Source organism: Ursus maritimus, unplaced genomic scaffold (assembly GCF_017311325.1).
Source record: "Ursus maritimus isolate PB19 unplaced genomic scaffold, ASM1731132v1 scaffold_6, whole genome shotgun sequence".
Classification (NCBI taxonomy): Eukaryota; Metazoa; Chordata; class Mammalia; order Carnivora; family Ursidae; genus Ursus; species Ursus maritimus.
The window spans coordinates 54,742,945-54,764,528 of NW_024426774.1; the positions used below are offsets into that span (position 1 = coordinate 54,742,945).

Sequence of the window (21,584 nt, forward strand, 5' to 3'; positions counted from 1 at the left end):
CTCTTTGGGTGGGTGTTAGCCTAGAGGGCAGCTCCCCCAGTCTGGGTTTTTGAGTCCAGTGTCTGCATTTCAGAACAAGAGGTAACCGTACAAGCCATTTAGACAAACCCTCTTGTTGGCAGATGAAAAGACTGGAAAGTAAGTCCAGTTTACACGGAGGTTGTGGCAGGTCTCCCCGGGGGGACCGCTGGGGGAGGCTGGTTGTGGTGCCTGTGCTTCCGAGTCGTGGGCAGGCCTCCCGGCCCCTCTGAGGTGCCTCTGTGGGTGCTTGTTTTCTAGCGGCCAGGGAAGAAGTTTGAGGGATTAATTGAGAACAACAGTAGGCAGATTTAATTTAGGGAACATCTAGCTAGAGTCAATTAGAGGAGTAAATTAAAAACATTTAATTCCCAGGTTATGTATTTCTGATGACTCACATTCAAAAGGAATGGAATGTGGTTTTATTAAAGTACGTTTTTTACATGATTGGCTTTGACTTATCATCTTTGGAAATGTGTTTTATTACTTTTTTTTTTTTTATCTTTTTAGGCTCAACCACATCATCTTCCACCATCCATAATGAAGCTGAGCTTGGCGATGATGACGTTTTTACAGTAAGTTCCCTTTGCCCTTTGCTTTCCAGGTTAGTTGGTGACTAATCGGAGAGAGGTTCTGTTTAAGGCTGTGAGAGAGACCGCACAGTTTGGCATTGGCTGTCGCTGTTGGGATGTCAGAGGGAGAGCGCTCCCCGATCTGTCCAAGGTTCTCATACGGTCTTCCCTCAGATCCAGGGTGACCAGCTCTCTGGCTTGCCTGGGACTGTCCTAGTTTTAACACCCAGAGTCCCCCATAGTCTGCAAGACACCTCAAGCCGAGGCAGACCGGGACACCTGGTCAGCCTACTTGGAGTCTTCTGTTAAGCCCTCCCTAGCATCCGGGGGGAAGCCAGAATAAGCCTTTCTGATGAGTAATTAAACATCTGACAAGAAAGGGCTTGGATAGTTTGACACAGCTTGAGTTAATGGGATATAGCTGGAGACCAAACGATTTCTCAGCTTGCTTCTTCATCGAAGTCCTGTGCTTCTAGAAGTTAGTTAACAAATAGTCCATTGCAATCCTGCTGTGTGCTTGGTGCGGCGAGGAAGCCGTAGGGCAGCATTTTCCAACTCTTGGCCTTGACCCACAGTAAGAAGTGCTTTTACATTGTAACCTATCACTCACACACACACACACACACACACACACACACATCCGGAGACACCTGAAACCAGATCATACTTCATGTTCTGCAGTCTGATTTTTTTTCTCTTCCGTTTCATTTTCTTCTACTTTTTATTACGAGACTTTTAAAGCACCACGGGAAAATTGAGAGGACACACAGTGAAAACCTAGATTCAGCAGTTGGAACATTTTCCCCCGTTTGCTTTATCTGTGCATGTGTGTATGCACGCACACATGTGGTTTTGGTGTTGGTTTTTGCCAGTCCAGTTGAAAGTAAGTCACCTCAGTGCTGTAATTCTTTTAATACTTCAGCATGCATCTCCAAGAAATGAGGCGTTCTCTTACAAAGCACACCATCATTACTATACCTAGGAAAATTAATAGGAATTTTGTAATAATCATCTGATAGTTCCGCACTAGTTCCTGACTTATCCCAAGAGTATCTTTCATAAGCTATTTTTATTTCATACTTTTAAATATTGGCTGCAGCCCTTTCAACGTGTTTCCCAGCGCACTCATCATGGAACCAGTGATTTGAAAAATGTGACTTTGGGAATACAGAGGTGTGTAAACCATGCCTCGAGCCCTCACGGAGATAACAGGATGGTTTGGATTGACCCGTGGAAGGGTGCCGACTGTGTAAAGTATTCTAGTTCAGGGTACTCTACGGAGGGGAGAGCGGGGAGATCTAGGGGTCAGAGAAGACCTCTGGGAGGTGAGGCTGACCTGTTCCTCAGTGGCCTTTGAACCCAGCTCAGGGAGGGGCTTCAAAGCTGGGCAGCACGGGCGAAGGCAGAAGCAGGGATGTGCGTGGCAAGTCGCCTGAGGGCTGCGGATCCCAACCTGACGTGAACAGAGCGTGCGTAGGGGTGTCAGGAAGTGAATTCAGTTGTCTTTCCATTGAGAGGCTGGTGTGATGTGGCTCTGAACAGGCTTCCTATAGTGCTCCGAGCAGATCCTCTCAACAGTTGGCATGTTGCTTACATCTGTTCCTTTGTCACGTTTTTCGAGAGACAAACAACAGCAGGCGGGTTAAAAGGTGGCTTCCTGTGCTCCAGAGAAAAACTGTCATTCGCAGCTGCTTCCCAGCTACCTGCCAGAAGTGATTTATAGAATCGTCAGAGGGCAAGAGGGAAAGGGGTGATGGAAGCCAGCATCCCTCCTGGTTTTGTCCTTTAATCCACAGGGGCTCGGCTTGCTGCTCTAGGGTAGTGCCGAATGCCCAAAAGGAAGTGTGGAAACAGCTGGGCTGTCTCACCGGAGAAGGAGCTCCACTTAATTGCATTCCAGGCAGGCCCTGATACCTGTTTGCCTTTGTTCCATTTGTTTACAAACAAGGGGCTATTAACAGTAGCACCTCCCCAGGGCAGGCCTCGTCCTTAGGCCTTTGACTATTAGAAGTCATCCCATGTAAGGCTGTAAGGTAAGGTCGGGGAGGGTCATCAGGGACTTACTCACTAGGTACAGGAGGTGTCTGAAAGCTGGAGCCCAGGAAGGGAGCGGGCGGCCTTGACTCCTCTATAGTCCGCAGCTTCCCAAAGCTCGTTGTATTCTAAAACTTTCATTGATAGGACAGATATTTAGAACTGGGAACTCATTTAGTATAGAGTATAAATGGCAAGAAGACCTTTTAACCAACTTATGGATGGAACAGAATTATGAGGGTTTTCTGGGAGAAGAGCATGTGTATGGTTCTTTTTTTTTTCTTTTAATTTTATTTTATTTTAAAGATTTATTTATTTATTTATTTATTTATTTATTTATTTATTTGACAGAGAGAGAGCACACAAGCAGGGGGAGTGGGAGAGGGAGAAGCAGGCTTCCCCCTGAGCAGGGAGCCCAACCCCAGGACCCTGGGATCATGACCTGAGCTGAGGGCAGACACCTAAATGACTAAGCCACCCAGCTGCCCAAGTTATGCATTTTAAAAAGTATTATTGGGGAGGGTGTTGATGACATTTCCACTGTTAATTCTCACAAAATGAATTTACTAAAGCTTACCACATTTGGCATGTGTATGGTTCTAACTTGAGGAACCAGGAGTATATCTTTACCACTAGAGCCAGGGGTTTTTATTTTATTTTATTGTTTTATTTATTTTTTTTTTTATTTATTGATTTATTTATTTGACAGAGAGAGAGCACACAAGCAGGGGGAGTGGGAGAGGGAGAAGCAGGCTTCCCCCTGAGCAGGGAGCCCAACCCCAGGACCCTGGGATCATGACCTGAGCTGAGGGCAGACACCTAAATGACTAAGCCACCCAGCTGCCCAAGTTATGCATTTTAAAAAGTATTATTGGGGAGGGTGTTGATGACATTTCCACTGTTAATTCTCACAAAATGAATTTACTAAAGCTTACCACATTTGGCATGTGTATGGTTCTAACTTGAGGAACCAGGAGTATATCTTTACCACTAGAGCCAGGGGTTTCCCTCTGCTTCAGGGGATTCCGCGGGGCTAGAAGGAACATAGAACACTGTGGACAGTATGTTGATGCATGTTCTACGTTGGGAAATAAAGTGGAGGAAGAGACACCCCAACTCACCAAGCATGGGCTGTCCCTGCTCACACTTCCCCAGCTCTCCTGCTTATCCCCCAAACCAGCTTGTCCTCCTAACTTCTCAGGATTGTGAAATCATGCTGTAATTCCTCGGAGGAAAATTAGTGTCCTGCTTGGCACGTGCATACACACACACACCCTGCCCACGCACCTCTGGCCACTTGCCAGTGCCATTGCCCCGTCAGTGTTCCCGTGCCTCTGCATCCCCTTCCACTGCCGCCAGCCTGCTGTGTGTCCACACCCTTCCTGCCAGAGCCACCAGCACAGACTCCCGATGAGCAACTGTCCTGATTTTCTGAGTTTGGGCTGTTGATTTTCATGTGTCCTAATATTGCTCCCTCCCATCGGTCGCAGTCGTTTTGTCTCCTTTGAAATTCCAGAGCACTCTGTGGATGATTTCTGTCTTGCCATTTGAAAGCCTGCCCTTTTTCTGTTTTTAAATTTTTTATTTGCTGAATGAATGAATCTTTAATTAGAAGCAGGACACTCACCACTATAGTCTCAACGACCCTATAAAGCTTTGCTCTAAAGGTGCGCAGTAAACGGGTGGTCTGAACCCCAGATACAGTGTGTAACAGTCGTAGGTTTGCATATTTTATTCATTTGCTGTATTGTTATCCTGGGGGGGGGCACGCAGATTTGGGTGATTTTGAGGGATGCTTGGTAGCTTCGTGTCCTGTTTTTCTAGCTGTGTTTTCTGCTGAGTCTACAAACAGGAGCTGAGCTCCTACCATTGTCACTCACTGGAAGCTTTTGACTGCTCCTGCGGCTTCTTGCCCTCCCGTTAATTCTCCCCCATTGCAACCCAGTCTCGTCGTGGCCCCTCTGCTCATGGGGACCTCAGTTACAGTGCCCGGCTCAGGTGAACACAAATACCTACATGGCAAGGCTGTGCCTGGCGTTAAATATGTAGGTATGAGGCTGAGCCATTTGGTAAAATTTGGAAGGTGAGTAATGCAAAAAAAAAATAAAGCAATGACAACAGAAAAGGTTAGCGTTCTAACAGGTTTTTTGGCATTGCTAAGAGTTGGCACATTCTTGTTGGCTCCTCTGTCTGACAGCTTTTAGTTTCTTTCATTTCAGGGCTGGGGAGACTTGGACAGAATGGAAAGACCGTCAAGCCTGTTCCCTCAGTTATGCTCCTGTCTTACAGAGCAGACCTGTGCTTTGGCATATCTTGTGGAGGAGGCCCATTGTCAGCCTGAGATAGGAACAGTTTAGCTCTGTGGATAAACTGATCTGGTTTGCTCCCCAACTTAGGGTTCGGAGCCTGCAAGAAAAGGGAGGTGGGGGGAGAAGAGGAGAAGTAGAAAAAATGGACCGTATAGAACTAGAACGGCTCTAGGTTTTATGGCCGTTTAATGAAGAATTTTCCCAAATCCTGTTCCGTAGGGTTGGGTCCATTAAAACCCAGTGGTTTAATAACTGCCGCCAAAGTCTAAAATCATTTTTTAATTGTTATTAGCATCTACATAGGTAGACCAGAATAATTTTAATACGGCCTTGGGAGAACGCGGCTGCAGTGTGTATGTACACATACTTCTAGAGCGGGCCAATCCAGAATCTGCGGTCAAGTGTTGTCCCTGCTTCAGCTGTCATTGTGCTGAGTGCTTGGATTCTGGCTCTAAAGCTTGGGGATTAGGAGAAGTATTTGCTTTATAGACAGATCCTTGGGGGTGTATAAAATAGCTAAGTCTTCATCTTCCATAATAAGAAGTCCTGAAATAATATCTAAATCTGCAAATCGGGAACAGTAGTAGCATATAACCACATAGCATTGGAAACGATGGAGAAAAGCACAAGAACTGGAAGTGTGTTTTTCTCTGGTGCACGAGCAGATGGGGAGGGGCAAAACCGCCCGCCGTTGGAGATATGAAATGGTAATACGTGCGTTGAGTTTCTTAAAACAAGGAGTGCCAGGGTTTTCTCAGAAGAGGGGCCAGGGGGTCAAGGGAGAAGGCTGAATCGAGAAACACCTGAATTCCAGCGAATCTGGTCCTCCCCATCAGGCGTTTAAAGACATAAAGAGACACAACAGACGTTGAGGTCTGCGGTTGGAGGTGCGCTTCTTCCCGCTGTTTTCTCCGCCTGGTGCTAGGAAGCAGTAGGTGCACCGTGCAGATAATTAGCTGGAAATGTTTGGCTTGCAGGGAGGCGAGGCTAGCTGTAGACATGCCAACTCCTTAGAATTACGGGTCTTAGAATTGGAAGGGATTTTGAGTTCCTATCACATGAGCCAGCCTGCTTCCTCTGGCAAATGAAGTAGGATTCGCCTGGTTTTATAGCTTTGGTTGTGGAAGCAGGTCAGGGTCTCCTGGGGGACTCGCCGGAGATCGCAGGGCTTGCTCATGGTGCAGGAGCCGTGAACACCCTCCCCTGCCTTTCCAGCTCACCATGGCTATTTTTTTCCTCTTCTGTTGAATGATGATATTTTTGATATTTCAGCTGTTCTGTTTTTTTTTTAAGATTTTATTTATTTATTCGAAAGAGAGAGACAGCCAGTGAGAGAGGGAACACAAGCAGGGGGAGTGGGAGAGGAAGAAGCAGGCTCCTAGCGGAGAAGCCTGATGTGGGACTCGATCCCATAACGCTGGGATCACGCCCTGAGCCGAAGGCAGACTCTTAACGACTGCACCACCCAGGCGCCCCTCAGCTGTTCTATTTTTTAGACAACAACCAAATGCAGGCATTATATTTTAGGGTTCTCTGGGACCCAAATTGGAAAGGGGAGAGAAAAGAGGATAAATATATGAGCTGTGCCCTGTGTGGCCCATTCATGTGACAGATTTGGGGTCTTCTGAGCGCATGTTGCAGCCCAGAGGTCCCCAGAATAGCAACTCAAAGCCTGACCATAGCAAAGCCTCCCCTATGTAAGGTTTTGTTTTTTCCCTGCCTTCTAGGTTTTTACTACCACCACCTAAGTATTGTTTCTGCATTCAGGCAGCTCTTCTCAGTAGCAATTCCTAGTTAAGCCCTAGAGCCTGAAGGCATCCATCCTGTGTAATGAGATCACCGCTCCCTTGCGCACCCAGAATGGTATTAACCTATGTACCATCCTTTGCCGAATTGAGAAGAATGATCCACATCATTTTGCGTGGGTCTAAATTCTCACCTAGAAGCCAGCCGAAGACTGGTATTTGGATTACGTTTGGCATTTCGTCATACTCCAGGCAGGCAGCCCTCCTTGACAGAGGAAAAATGTCATGTCTTTTACCACACCGTCTGCTTCCAGCCATGTTTTGCCTAGACTGGAAAACGTGGTCCTTCCTCGTGCCCTATGCTTGAACCCTTGACATCCTGTTTACTACAAGCTGCATTTTATTACTTTCTGGCTGTTCAGAGCAGTTGTCCCTAATGACACCCCAGGCCCTGCCCATCCACCCCAGGTGTTCTGTAGACCGAGGCCACAGCAAGTGTTTGAAGTTCGGAGAAGCAGTGTGTTTTGTCCTGGATGGGCTCTCGAGTATTTGCATGTTGTGCTTGTTTTCATTCTTGATTGAAGGAGGAAAACCGTGAATTCGTTGCATTTTGTAATTACCAAGGTTTCGTTTGATGGGAAGGAGTGTAGCACATTTCCCTTCTCTTGAAGTTCTTTCCACTTATTCCATCCCAATAGACGTTAAAACTGAAGACAAATCTAATTAATTCTGCAATAAAGAGGGTTCGTTTACTGATTTTCTAAGAAGTGGTGGGTGACCCCGAGTATGCAGAGTTTGGAAGCCAGGGAGAGGCCTGCGTTCCAGACTTGGTTTTGCTAGTAGTGAACTGATCGCTGATCGTCTGGACTCAGAACCTCGTGAAGGTGAATGTATTTCCTCCGGGCCTCTGTTTGCTGGCCCAGGGGAGAGGGAAGGAAGGCGCCGTGCTGTGGGGCTGCCCCTGGCACCCAGTCCTGCGCTTTCACATACGTGACCGCACGTGGGCCTCACAGCCACCCTGTGAGCCACGTATTGGCACTTCCCTGTCTGCAGATAAAATCACCGAGGCTCCCTACCCTGAATGCAAACTTCACATCTGCCTGCCGCCTTTCAGAGAGTTTTGAGAAAAGGAAGTATTTATTCAGTAAGTTTCAGTAAATGTTACTTATTAGATATGCCAGATTCCCTTCATTGCAAAGAAGCTTCCAAAATGACGGCCCCTTCAACGAGTGCCTGGGCTCAAAACTACTTCAGTGGAGGTCTGAGGTTCCCCGGGGTCCCTGCTGGAAAGCCCCCGTCCTTTTTAGATAATCAGTGGCTCAAAAATGTTTTCTGTTGTCTGTGCCTTCGCAGTCAAAGGGCTGGGCAGAGTGGGATGGGGAGAGGCTACGGAAAAGAGAAAATAGGTTCAAAATATAAGCTACTTCTGCAAAGTTTAGCCAGTGAAGCTAATCTATGGTGGCTGATGAAGAAAAGCAAAAAAATGTGGTGGGAGGGGCAGCCGCATGCTTTGTGGCCGACACCAGGAAGCGGCGTCCCCTAACTGCTGCTGGCTGACACCCAGCACTGCACAGGGTGGCTGGAAGGTCTCGGAAGATGGGTGGGAGCTGCTTTATCTTCTAAATGACAATAATTACCAAGCTCACATTGCACAGTAAGGGGAGGATCTTTTTATTCGATGCGGAATACCTACAGTGGCTAAATTAAAGCAATTAATACGTCTAAGGCTCAAACAAAAGCTCTGGAATGCTCTCAGTTTCAGGAAGCCCAAAGGCATTTAGCTAGCCCTCCCACCTGTGTGAGTCTTCATTTACATGCGTCTCACCTTGTCTTGAGCTGCGGCTGGCAGGATGATTCTTTCCATTTTACTCCTTCAGAGGGAGCGCATATTCAGGTAACCCCGCCTTCCTGCTCCCACCCCCTCCGCCCGTCCAGTGAAGCCAAGCTGTGGCTGTATCAGAGTCCTTTCCTTTCACAGCAAAATTTCACCTAACTTCAGAATTTAGAAACCTAACACTTTTTTTTTTCAATGAGTGGGCATTTTGTTTTTGTTGTTTTCTTCACAATGAAAGAATGCCCACTTTATCCTCTGGGTCCCAGAGAGCAGAATGTCCTGGAGTCTAAGGACAAAGTCGTCTCTTTCCCCTGCTCCTGCAGCCGCCTCTTAGACCCACACTGCATGCTGTCTGGGGCCATGCAAGAGCCCGTGCCCGGCTGATTTCTTGCCTTTTTGAAAGCAGAAACCTGGAACCTCTGTAGGCCCTTAGGACGGGGGAGGCAGTGCTACCTGTTCCCAAAGACCTGTCGACAGCATAGATGACCACTTCCTGCTTGCTGAAGGACAAAGGGGTGGCCACAGGTCTGTGGGTCTAGCAGGTTCCCAGGGGAAGGCGTGCTCCCGAAGAGGTAGAAACAACAGCTTGTCAAGCCACCCGGGCCAGGAGCTTTCCGAGGCACTCAGCTATCCAGTTTACCGTCTTCCGAGAAGCAGGAGTTTCGTGTCATCAGTCTCGTTGCCCAGCCCAAGGCTGAGAGGAATGGTATACATTTATGTTTAGTGTATGTACATACTTAAAATGAGAAGCCCTTGCAATGGAAAGAAGGTCGAATATTGCGTCGGTTGCATCAGCTGTTGAGATCTATTTTGGTGGTGGATTGCAGTAAAAATAATACAAATTGTGGTCATAACTACTAGGTAGCCTCCTTTAAAAATGTAAAGTAGCAGCGGCATTTACCGACAAGGCAGGAATTCGGCTTCATCCATCTGAAGGAATCCTGTGGCCCTCGAATCAGTGAGGCAACAGTCCTGGTCAACCCCCTTGGACCTCTCATGTTCTTTACACGTTCCCGCTCATAGCTCCTGCAGACCGTGGAGTCACGGGATGCTTCCCCCTTGTTTTACACGCGAGGAAACTGAGGCCCTGGGAAGTTAAACAGCTTGTCCAAGACACCTGGCCTAACCTGGCCTGGAGTCAGTTCTCTTTATACAGTGCAGTTGGTGCTTAACAGGGCTGTGTGATTTCTAGGTGCGACGGTCTGGCTCCTTAAACATTTCTTACCTTCGTTTTTCTAGGCCTTATTTAAAACATGTGGGCCTCTTAACCTCCTGATGTGGTTGCTCCTTGCGCTTGGCTCCCTACGCCGTGTGTTTTCTTCTATCACTTCGTGTGTTCCTTGGGACACAGGGATGATGAAATGACTATCCTTTTTTGCCTTCCTGAAGGTGGGGTTCGTCTCATTGGTCTCCGTCCCCAAGATGGAGGAAATTGCCATTTGCGAACCTCCTCACAGTCGCAGATACAGAGGAGGACACTCCAGGTGCCTCTTAAGTAGTTCCAGGCGCCCTTGAGAGAACAGCCCGGGCACATCTTTCCTCTCCCTTAAGCAGTGTGTGCCCGCTGCCACCGCCACCACCACCACCACCACCATCTTTGTCATCCTTTTGAAAAAAACAAAGATTTAGCAGGAAAACCCAGGGGGAGCCAAAGACGTGCACAAGCCTTGAAAACACTTGTTTCGCTTTGAAATGCAGAGTCTGACCCACCCTGAATGCCCCCAAAAGCCCTTGGGCAACAGCCAGGATTCCTCCCTGGACGGGTAATTTAAGCAAAGGGCCTCCTCCGCTGCTCTGGCTTCTTGGTGCTTTCCCTCCTCCCTTCCTAGAGCTTCCTTTGGTCAGAGGTTGGCCTTCCAAATGAAGAAGGCTCTTTGCGGACCCAGGATGTGCGCACAGATGTGTGTGCTTCAAGAACTAAGAGGGAAACCCAAGGAAAGGGAAGAGTAGCCAAGGTGCCAAGAGTAAGAAATGCTGTCTTATAAAACGTGCCCGTGCAGTAGGAGGGAGCCAGCCACAGGTTTAGCGGGAGACATTCTACTCTCCTTTCCCCCGTTCATTCCGGTTTCCACCCAAACCAGGCAGCCTCAGCTCAGGATCTTTTGCTCTTTGGATTGTGATTTATTGTGAGATATCGTCACATTAAAGTCAGTTATTCAAAAGAAAAGTCTGTATCAACTTTTAAAGCTCTGGTGTGTTTCTCTCATCCGTTGTTAAATTCTGGGGAATGACAAGAAATCTCTGAACTCTCGAAATAAGTACTATTTATGTCTGCAGAGTCTGGCCCTTGGAAGCTTGCTCTTTTTGAAGAATTTTATTAGATGTTCCCTGGTAAACTTGAACCTCTTTGTCTCTTCCTCTGAGCCTTGGTCTGGGTTGTCCACCCATCTAGGCTGGAAGCCACGTGGCCTCGCCCCTGCTGCATCACCGTGTGTGTCTTGAGCCCACATTCCACAAAGCACCCAGCCCAGACCCGGAAACCTTCCAGGGAAGGAATGAGTGCCACGATCCAAGTGGATTCGATCAGGCCACTCATGTCTCTATTTTCTTGATTTTCAGGTTGGCAGTGCCCACTCATTCATCGTAGTACCCTCTGACCCTCGCTCCCACCCTCCCCTCGTCCCTTTTCTCACCCTCCTGTTCTGTCGAGGTTTCTCCTTACCAAAGTCTTGTGTCGGCATTCTGCCCTGTTAGAAGGCTTCGGCGCCAGACCACACAAAGCTTATTACCTTTGAACAAAGTCACACAACCTTTAACTGGAGGATGATTCCCATCCAGTCTTCCTGAGCTGAGACCTTGTTATTTAGCATTAGAACACTCCGTCACATTTCTGTTTTCGGTGCCTCCTGTTCGGCTGCAAACTTCTTCGTCGGACATCCTTTGAATAATGGGCATGGACACTGAGTCAGAGTCCAACCCAGGGCCAGAGGCAAGATCTTTCGGAGGCGACATCTGCAGGTGGCAGTGGTTCTGCTCCGCCGGGTCACGTTCCACAGGAGCTCCCGCAGGTCAGCAGCAGTGCCGGCCCTCGCTGTCCACAGGGGGCGGCGCCGAGGCTCGCTGTCCCTGGATGTGGGGAGGCCTGTTGATGCAGCCTCTGCTTCTGTGCTGCTTGAGCTCAAACCCACAACAGAGACAGCCCCTGGGGAGCACAGGGAGTTTAAAACACGGACAGAGTCTTTTCGAGTTGAAGGGGACACTGTCAGATTGGTCAGTTGGTAGGTGTCATTGGCTTGTGCATGCAAATAACAGACGGTCAGGAATCTTGCTTGTAAGATAGCGTGTGTATAGCTTAGGTGGGCTGCTTTTCTCCAGCGTTGTGGAACCATAAGCAGAGTTACGGGAGAGTCGGTTCCCCAGTGCATGTGGATGGGGCGCCTGGCTGGCTCAGTCTCTGGAGCATAAGACTCTGATCTCGGGATCATGAGTTTGAGCCCCACGCTGGGCATAGAGATTACTTGATTAAAAGAAAAAAAGGTACATGTAGATAAAAGAAGGTTCCCCCCCTTGTTTCTAGGAGGTGCCCTGATAGTACACAGCTTTTGTTCGTAGGTCACACTCCCTGCTTGGCAGCTCTGTCCGATGCTCAGATGGGGACTGAGCCTCGGCTGTAGCGGAGCCTCTCTCCTGTGCTCTCCGTGCCGGAGTCCAGGCTGTAGCGGAGCCTCTCTCCTGTGCTCTCCGTGCCGGAGTCCAGGCTGTAGCGGAGCCTCTCTCCTGTGCTCTCCGTGCCGGAGTCCAGGCTGTAGCGGAGCCTCTCTCCTGTGCTCTCCGTGCCGGAGTCCAGGCTGTAGCGGAGCCTCTCTCCTGTGCTCTCCGTGCCGGAGTCCAGGCTGTAGCGGAGCCTCTCTCCTGTGCTCTCCGTGCCGGAGTCCAGGCTGTAGCGGAGCCTCTCTCCTGTGCTCTCCGTGCCGGAGTCCAGGCTGTAGCGGAGCCTCTCTCCTGTGCTCTCCGTGCCGGAGTCCAGGCTGTAGCGGAGCCTCTCTCCTGTGCTCTCCGTGCCGGAGTCCAGGCTGTAGCGGAGCCTCTCTCCTGTGCTCTCCGTGCCGGAGTCCAGGCTGTAGCGGAGCCTCTCTCCTGTGCTCTCCTTGCCGGAGTCCAGGCTGTAGCGGAGCCTCTCTCCTGTGCTCTCCTTGCCGGAGTCCAGGCTGTAGCGGAGCCTCTCTCCTGTGCTCTCCTTGCCGGAGTCCAGGCTGTAGCGGAGCCTCTCTCCTGTGCTCTCCTTGCCGGAGTCCAGGCTGTAGCGGAGCCTCTCTCCTGTGCTCTCCTTGCCGGAGTCCAGGCTGTAGCGGAGCCTCTCTCCTGTGCTCTCCGTGCCGGAGTCCAGGCTGTAGCGGAGCCTCTCTCCTGTGCTCTCCTTGCCGGAGTCCAGGCGTGGGCTTCAGCTCTGCCTGCGGGAGGCCGTGAACTATGGACACGCTTCAGGGCTTTCTGGCCTTCTTGCTCCCTGTACAAATTCGTCATTAGATGAGGACATATGGAAAGGCTCTTCTCCATCTCACATTCTCTGATAGTGTCCCGGAAGCTCTGCGCTCAATGGCGCAGTGGGAAGCGGCTGCTGGGGGTTAGGGAGGTCGGATGGGTGCATCAGAGGTGGCATTGCTGGTGGCTGCTGAACACGGGGAAAACATGGGTGTGCCTCATTGCTCAGAATGACTTTCTACACATTGTTAACCTGGACATAGGTCACAGACGCCAGGGTGGAGGAGGCTGAACAGATGACTAACACGGAGGCGACCATGATGTGGAGTGCGTATGACAATGCTCAGTACGCAGGTAGCTTCTAACCCGAGAGAGGACGATCACGTGGGGTGCTGCTTAAGAATTTAACCCTTGAGATTTGAATCACGCTGAAGGGCCCCCACCTCCTCATTCAGGAAATATTTATTGAGATCTTCAGAAACCTTTGTATCATGACACATCATCCCCTTATCTCCTGGCTTGCCTAAAGCAGGGTGCACCTTTTTACTCGCAGAGGTCGTGCTCGTGTTGATCTCAGCAAAACCCCTCTCAGAGCGGCCTCGGGAAGGGTTCGTGGGAGCCAGAAGGGCAGCGCCGTGTGTGGGCGCCCCGCGGGCCGTGTGATCAGGGCTGCATTTCAGTCCAGCTCTGCAGTGGCTGCCTGCCCTGGTCGGCAGGACCCCGCGTGGCTCTGAGTCTGTCGTGCTGTGTGTGACACACCGTAGCCGGGGCCTGGACTTGCACGCACCGAGACGGATCTACAGTCCCCGTGGGTTAAAAGAGGGAGGCAGTCAGTACCCCTGAAGACGTGAGGAGAGCGTGGGGGAGAGTGGGGGAAGACAGGACCAAGTCTGGGAGAAAGAATTCTTGTGTGTCAGTTTGGTTTCTTTCAGTTACTGGGATTTGGGGAGTAAATAGCAATTCTTCCCTGAGTTCTGAAGTACTGAGGGGAAGAAAAAAAGGTCGGAGACCTGTTACGAGTGGTGACGTACGCCCTGGCCCCCGTCTGTGGAAAGCGGGCGGCTCGGGTGGGGACCCCACAATCCGACCGAGCTCTCCCGCCCAAGCACAGGGGCGCTGATCTCCTCAGCCGCCCACGGTGGGCCGGGCCCTTGGCCTCCAGGTGGACCGCACTGTCCCCAGAGTGGATGCCAGCATGTGCTCTTTGCCAGTCGGGTGGCTCCCAAGAGGCTGGGGAGAGAAGTAGCAGACCGCGTGCCCGGTTCCACTGCGCTGCTGTGGACACGAGTAAGCGCCGGACAGGCAGGAGCGCGCTGCGGGCGGGACTGCCACCGAGGGGGCAGAAGGGAGGGCAGAGTGCGCCCCGCTGGGGAACCCCACGCGTTCTGACGGAAGTCACCAAGGGCATTCGCTCACACCGTGGGGACGGCCTAAGGTAGATCAAGGTTTAGGCTTGACGAGATCCAGAAGCTCGAATGGCATGGGGGGGGGCTGCCTTCTCCTGGTTTTGCTGCACTTCCTCCTCAGAAGGGTCTGTCCTTGTGTCCTCACCAGGGTTCCCTTCGATCTTAATTCATAGATAAAGATAGCATTTTTTCTGACCTCTCCGTAAAAAATCTCCGTATTACGTCAGAGAGGACCGTGAGTCCGCATCTGAATTAGTCACTCTGGATTGAGGGATCAGACACAGCGTCAGCTCTGCATCAGTTGGACCAAACAGGATTAGAGGGAAAACATCTGAAGGGTTGGGTCTCCAAAGAGGTGCTGCACACATCCACCAAGTTTTAAAAATTAACGGTAGTTAAGTTGCACATGGGTATCTTTGTCTTAAATACTGGTCCCGTTTTTCTGGGCATGTAATAGTTTTTAAGTTGGGGGTGAGGGTATAAAAACAATTTTCGTTTTAACCTTGCCCCCAAAAAGATATAGGATGCTAACAAAAAACATGTAAAATAAAGAGATAAATAAGCAAATGAGGCAAGGGGAAAAGGAGCTTGAGAAGCAAGCGCCAAGGAGGAATTCCTTGATATTTTCCAGAAATAGGACACCTAGGTACAAGAAAAACCTTTTCATTGATTTGGGAGAGAAAAGGATCTGGGCTCTAAGGAGCCAGGGGAGGAGGGGGTTCTGAGGATTCCTGGCTTTCAAGGTGGTGTCCACAGTCCATCCCAGTGTCTGATCACCTTCCAGAGACACTGTCAGAGCCTCCAATCTGAACCCATCGCCTCTCCTGGGAGAGTAGCTCTGCACTCCCCGCCGACGGACAGGGGCCTTCATTCTCTGTGCAGTCCTCCCCCTCCCTCCCCCCCCAGCATATAGTGACCCCCAAGGCTTGCCTTCAACCCAAAGATTACAAAATCTCCTCCGGGAGAGCCAGTGCCCACGATACCCTTGAGGTATCCTTATTTCTGAGACTTTCCCAGGCTGAGGTTAGCTCCACACAGAAATGTGTGGGTTTGATTTTTGCCTATTTGCATCTCCGCTGCTCACCAGAGTCCCATGCAACCAGGGCTACAGATGAGGTGTCCGTTCTTGATCAAACTGGGATGTACTCACAGGAGGCCTGATGTCGCGAGCCCTTTCCCCCAAAGCCTGGTGACTGCTCCCACATTTGAAAAAACAAACCCAACTTTCCAGGGCCGGGTGGCTGGCTTTCTCTGCCCTTTGAGCCAGCCACATCATGTTTAGACAATCTGGCCCTTTAGGGGTCCTTCTGCCTCCCACAGCCAAGATAAACTCCAGATTTCGGGAAGTCCAGTAAGACACCACAAGTGGGGGTAGACGGCGTGTTCGGTTTGGGTATGTGGGTTTGGTTTTTGTTTTTGTTTTAATTAACTCTTGGTTCCTCCCTCTACACAGACAGCTACAGACAGTTCTTCTAATTCCTCCCAGAAGAGGGAACAACCTACTCGGACAATCTCCTCTCCCACATCCTGTGAGCACCGGAGGATTTATACCCTGGGCCACCTCCACGACTCCTACCCCACGGACCACTATCACCTCGAACAGGTGAGCAGCCGTCTGGTTCCTCCGAGAGCACGGGGTGGGCGGCTCCTGATTCTGGAGCAGTCCCCTTCCCCTTCCACATGGCCTGAAGCTCAAGCCCAGGCCTCCTCTCTTCTCTGTATTGACGGAGAGGTGGCTCATCCTTAGTTTTCTGCGTGCCAGACCCTGTCTAAACCTTTCCTGTGCTTAGTCTTGTCAAATCCTCACAGATTACCCCACGAGGCAGGTCCTCGGCATCCCCAGTTTATAGAGGAGAAGGCTTAGGGCTCTTGATGGAGCAAGTTACAGGTGCAGGCGTGTGCTGACCCCGCGTGCTACGCTGCCTCCTGAGTTCCTCTGTGCAGAGGGCTTCCTGGCTTGGTGTGAAAGCCCAGAGCCAGGATCAGGACTAAAGAATGCTGTCCGCTTGGCTCGGGCACCCTGGCATCGCAGGCTGCAGGCCCAGGCTTGCTTGGGGAGATGGAGCTGGAGTCTGGAATTCAGTAATTCAACAAATATTTACCGAGTGGCTGTTTTGTGGGGCAGGTTCCCAAACTGTGGGACGTGGACTGGTGCCCATGGAGGGTGATGTGGCCACTGATGTGCTTTGAAAAGAAAAAAACAGGGCAGTGAGGGTTTGTTGTTGTTGTTGTTTTCAACATAAAGCTAGAGTTATAGAACTCTAAAAAATCTTGTGCTTCCTAATATTTTGGCATTAAAATGTTCTTTTTAAAAATCACTGTATGGTAGCTTTAGATGGGAATTGACCTTTTGACTCTCCTTACTTTGCAAAATAATTAGCAAAGCCTATTCTGCTCCCAGGATTTGTTTTGATTTATAGAAGATTGTGGTTTTCCAAAGTCTGTTAAACTGTCAGGAATCTAATAGGAATTAGGCAATGTGTGTGAGACGTGGCCCCTGCGCTCAAGGAGCTCCCAGTCTGTGAGAGTGATGGATAGATTTCATGACCAGGTGATAAATTCTAGGACCTGCCATTAGAATGGCAATAATGGCGACAGGTGTTAGCCACACCTGTGTGACTGGTTCTGTGTGCACCATGTGTCTTTCTCTTCATTGTCCTGACAGCCATGTGCTGTTTGATAAATTCCAGAGTCTGAATTTTACTCCAGTGGGTTCACTCAGAGCCATGTTCCTTACCCCTTAAAAAGCCTTCATCCCCAGAGGACCTCAGAGGTGGAAAATCTCTCTCTCTGCCACACAGAGAGTGCCTGGGTCGGGCAGGCGTACCTGTGTCTATCATAAGTCCGGATTTGGTGCCGGCCACCCTGGACAGGGCCTCGCTGCAAGCCATAGCAGGACTGGCTGCTGGCTGCGGAGGTGACTCTCTTGCCTCTAGGAGAATGCGAGGTGGGGTGGGTTTGGAAGGCGGGGGGTGGGGCTCTGGGTCTGGCCTGCCTGAGCTCCCATTCTAGCCTGCCCCTCGCCATCTGTGAGATCCTGGCAGGATTCAGACTCCAGGCAGTCAGCCTCCGGATCTGCACTCCTCCCCTTTCTGCATCTTCCCAACCAGATGACAGGATACCCCTGTATCCTAGCTCCTCGCATCCATTTTGCTTTCTTGAACATGACCCACAGTGCAGATTGCATTTTCTGTTGCGGCCCAGTATGCAGCTCTCACATACACACAGATACCCACCTAGGCCACCTGTACAAGGGGCCGCGAGCTCCCGTACTTTTCTATTTCACCGGCAAAAAAGCCGATCTTGGAAAAGGGAACGTGTTGTACAGAAATGGGTGAAACTAGTCTAAGCCGTCAGAAGTCAGGACTGCGGTCACCGCCTCCTCGGTGGAGGAGGTGAATGAAGGGAGGTGGGCAGGGGCCTCTCAGGTCCTGCTGCTCCCTCTGGGTGGGTTGTGTTCAGCTTCCAAGAATTCAGAGGGCCGTTTTACAGTCTGTGCGGGAGTACCTCCACGAAAGGATTTCCGACCCAGGGGTGGGTTAAAATCACAGCTTGGACCAAGGAGATGTCCAGTAATTCCAGGATGGGTCCGTTTTTTTGTTTTTTGTTTTTCAAGAAATGCCTCGGTCAAGGCCAAAGGTACACAGTGGAGGAGTTTGTTTGTTTTTGCCGCTGCTATAAAATGCTGTGTCCTTTCTCCCGGGGCAGCCGATGCCGAGGCCCTACCGCCAGGTGAGCTTCCCCGACGACGACGAGGAGATCGTGCGCATCAACCCGAGGGAGAAGATCTGGCTGACGGGCTACGAGGACTACCGGCACGCGCCCGTGCGGGGCAAGTCCCCGGACACGTCGGACGACGCCGACTCGTACGTGCGCTTCGCCAAGGGCGACGTCCCCAAGCACGACTACAATTACCCGTACGTGGACTCCTCGGACTTTGGCCTCGGCGAGGACCCCAAAGGGCGCGGGGGCGGCGTGATCAAGACCCAGCCGTCCCGGGGCAAGTCCCGGCGGCGGAAGGAGGACGGCGAGCGCTCCCGGTGCGAGTACTGCAGGGACATGTTCAACCACGAGGAGAACCGGAGGGGCCACTGTCAGGACGCGCCCGACTCCGTGAGAACTTGCATCCGCCGCGTGAGCTGTATGTGGTGTGCGGACAGCATGCTCTATCACTGTATGTCGGACCCCGAGGGGGACTACACAGACCCGTGCTCGTGCGACACTAGCGACGAGAAGTTTTGCCTCCGGTGGATGGCTCTTATTGCCTTGTCGTTCCTGGCCCCCTGTATGTGCTGTTACCTGCCCCTTCGGGCCTGCTACCACTGCGGAGTGATGTGCAGGTGCTGCGGCGGGAAGCACAAAGCGGCCGTGTGACTCCGTTGCCTCCTTTCCCTCCTCCTCCTCCCACAGCCACAAGGGAGCTTGTGTCTCCGACATACTCTCACCTTCCTCCCTGCTCCCTGGTACCTTGAGGCGCTATTCCAGCCTGGGGAGCCCGCCTGGTGGACTCTGCACTTCCCCCCGCCCCCCAGCCACCCACTCTGCATCAGCCACACACCCAGACACACACGCACGCACACAGTGTTCGAAGGAAAGGCACCTCCGCGCAGACACTCGTGTATTATTAACAATCTGTAATCAATCTAACTGTCTTATACACGCGTTGATTTCATGTCTTTCCTACCCGCCTCTTCTTCCAGTGCAAAGGCGCCTGTAGTCGGAACTGCTGGTTTGGGGTGGGGTTTGTCGTTGGTTTTTCCGAGACCCTCTTTCTCTTGGCTCGGCTTGCGGGTTCCTGCGGATAGGTAGTGTCAGAAAGATGAAACCCCACCAGAAGTATTTGAACCTGCAGTCAGATTATGTCTAGGAGGTGAGCTAGTTAACAAACTTCTACCACAAAACAAGATCGCTTTTAACTTTTGTAAAGCTAAATTTCCCAAGTAAGCTGCAGTTTCTGTCTGGAGCCCATCATTTTCTGTTCCCTCCCCCCAAAATCTGTCAGTTATTTACGGATGCAAAACATTCACCCATAAAATGACTGAGAATTGAGCCTTAACTTCAGATTAACTTGTGTGAATCAGGAAAATTCCTTAAACCGCATTGCATCCTCATGGACCAGGGCTAGAAAAGGGGGATTTCAGGTCTCTCTGATCCTCCCCGGTAACCCCTTAAATAGAACTTTTTAAAATTGTGTCACCACCACTTCTAAAAATTTAGGAATATTTATTAGAAGAAAACACTAAGACATTGTGCTCATTGTTTTGCGAACGAAATAGTCTAGTCAGACACACACACACACACACACACACACACACACACGTTCTCCAAAGAGTTCCATGAGAAACACTGAGGTTGTGGTAAATAAAATTAGAGGAGCTTCCTTCCACCCCCCCCCACTGGCTATTTTCTGTGGTGGTGGGGGGGGTAACATTTTAAATATCCTTAATCTGAAGAGTGGTGGGTTTCATTTTGTTTGTGGGTTTCTGTTTTTGTTTTCATTCTGGACTGAATTTCACATCACCAAATTCTTCGTTCGTACTTGAGGGAAGAAAACAAGGCCATATGTAAAAACCCTTCCAATGCCGAAGTGTCTTTCTCCTGCATCTCCAATCCCAGACTTGCCAGTTCGGGTGCACAGATGGTTAGGTCAGCAGTCTGGGTCTGCCTGTCGCCTTGCCATGTAGGAGGCTTCTGATTAGCTGGAAAAGAGTATTTTTCTAATATATTGCAAGGAGTAGCCAAATCTTGTTGCAGAAAGAAAAAAGTGAAGAGTGGTACCTAGCATAGTACAATCAGAACATCATGGAGACCGTGGGGTACAGGCTTGTCAAGGCTGGCTGTTCTTCCCGCCATGATCTTCCTGTGGTAATTGCCAGCTGAGGGCATGGCCTGCTCTCTGTATCTCCACTTTCCCCATCCCTTCTCTATTGCACACAGGACAGCAGTCTTTAAGGAAAGGGACTTTTTTCCAGTCTGCCAATCATATTGGGAAAGTGCCAGCCATGCTTACCTTCATGGAACGTTTTTCAGCTCTTCCGCGCGCCCCTCACACTTCTTTAGTCAGATCATCGGTGTAAATACTCCGTGTGCTTATGAGTTAGTTGGTAGATGTTTTCGTTTGTTGGAGTGACTGGTTTGGGCCTTCCGGCCTGGAAAAGGAGCAGACAGCTGTCAGTCTGGTGATGGAAGACAAGAGAACTGCTTCCCAGCCTGGAGAACATGTAGAAAACCTCCAGCCAGCCTCCAGACCCTGTTGAGAGACCAGCCCCCTCTCCCACCCAGCCCCCCATCCTGAGGCATTTCCTCAGGGCCTTTCTCAAGGTCTCTCCTCTCTACAAAGCACAACACTAATGTAGGTTTGTTAGACCTCAGTTCAAGTGCCCCTATTTATTTCACTAGGAACACACATCCTGCCGCGTTTTGTTTGTAGTCCCCATTCACTTATTTACCCCCGTCCTTCTTTTCCACCCCGTTGAAGAGTTGTGCTTGTGAATCTTACTCCGCCTCTACGTTTTGGTCTGTGAAGGCAGCAAGCGGTTAAGGGCACAAGAATAGCCATGGGGACATTGATGTAAATACGTCTCTAATTGCCACACTGCAGCTGAACAGTGTGTAGTATTTTCCCAGTCAGCTTTGCCATACTGACGTCAATCATTTGAGAGAAATTATTCAGATTTTATTTTTGTATCTGTGGTAACAAAACATTAACCAAAAGATTTATTTGGAAGCTTCCTCTGACCAACCCCCCAAGCTATTTGCTCACATTAACAAATTAAAGTGCCTGAAGCATAATTCATTCTTTACCTGTATACTAAAACCCTGTTGTATTGATTTTTTTATAAGCCTTTTTACCTATGTGTAAAAAATATATATACAAGTGTATGATGTACATTTTAGTTGTTAACTTTTTTTTATGTTTTCTAATATGTATGACCAATGTAGCCATTGCTTTACAACGTACCGTGTAAATATAAACACATCCTATCAGATCGTTGACTTTGGGGTATTTGTCTCGGCACACGCGAGAGTTCTCGCAGAGGATGGGAAGGGGCTTCCTTTGGAGCAGGACGCGTGGACACTGGTCTGTTTTTGTGAGGCCCTTCCCGGCTGCAGTTATGTCATATTCCCGAGGGGAGACTGCAGCTCCTTGGGCTTGGATGCCTCAAGCGAAAGGAATGCTGTATGTCACAGCCCCGGGAACACCCCCGAGCCCCAGGCCTGGCTTCCCCCACGCGTGCTCCTCA

At 50.2% G+C, this 21,584-nt stretch overlaps 1 protein-coding gene across 1 annotated transcript in view; it reads left to right on the plus strand.

The window, feature by feature from the left end:
- The window catches only part of SPRED2 (sprouty related EVH1 domain containing 2), a 112,155-nt gene extending 90,831 nt beyond the window's left edge, over nucleotides 1-21,324 (plus strand). Inside the window, exons 4-6 of the mRNA XM_040623400.1 lie at nucleotides 529-593; nucleotides 15,794-15,943; nucleotides 18,049-21,324. Of these exons, the coding sequence (XP_040479334.1) occupies nucleotides 529-593; nucleotides 15,794-15,943; nucleotides 18,049-18,714 (881 nt within the window). The 3' untranslated portion in view covers nucleotides 18,715-21,324. The remainder of the gene's footprint in view (nucleotides 1-528; nucleotides 594-15,793; nucleotides 15,944-18,048) is intronic.
- The last annotated feature ends 260 nt before the right edge of the window (nucleotides 21,325-21,584 follow it).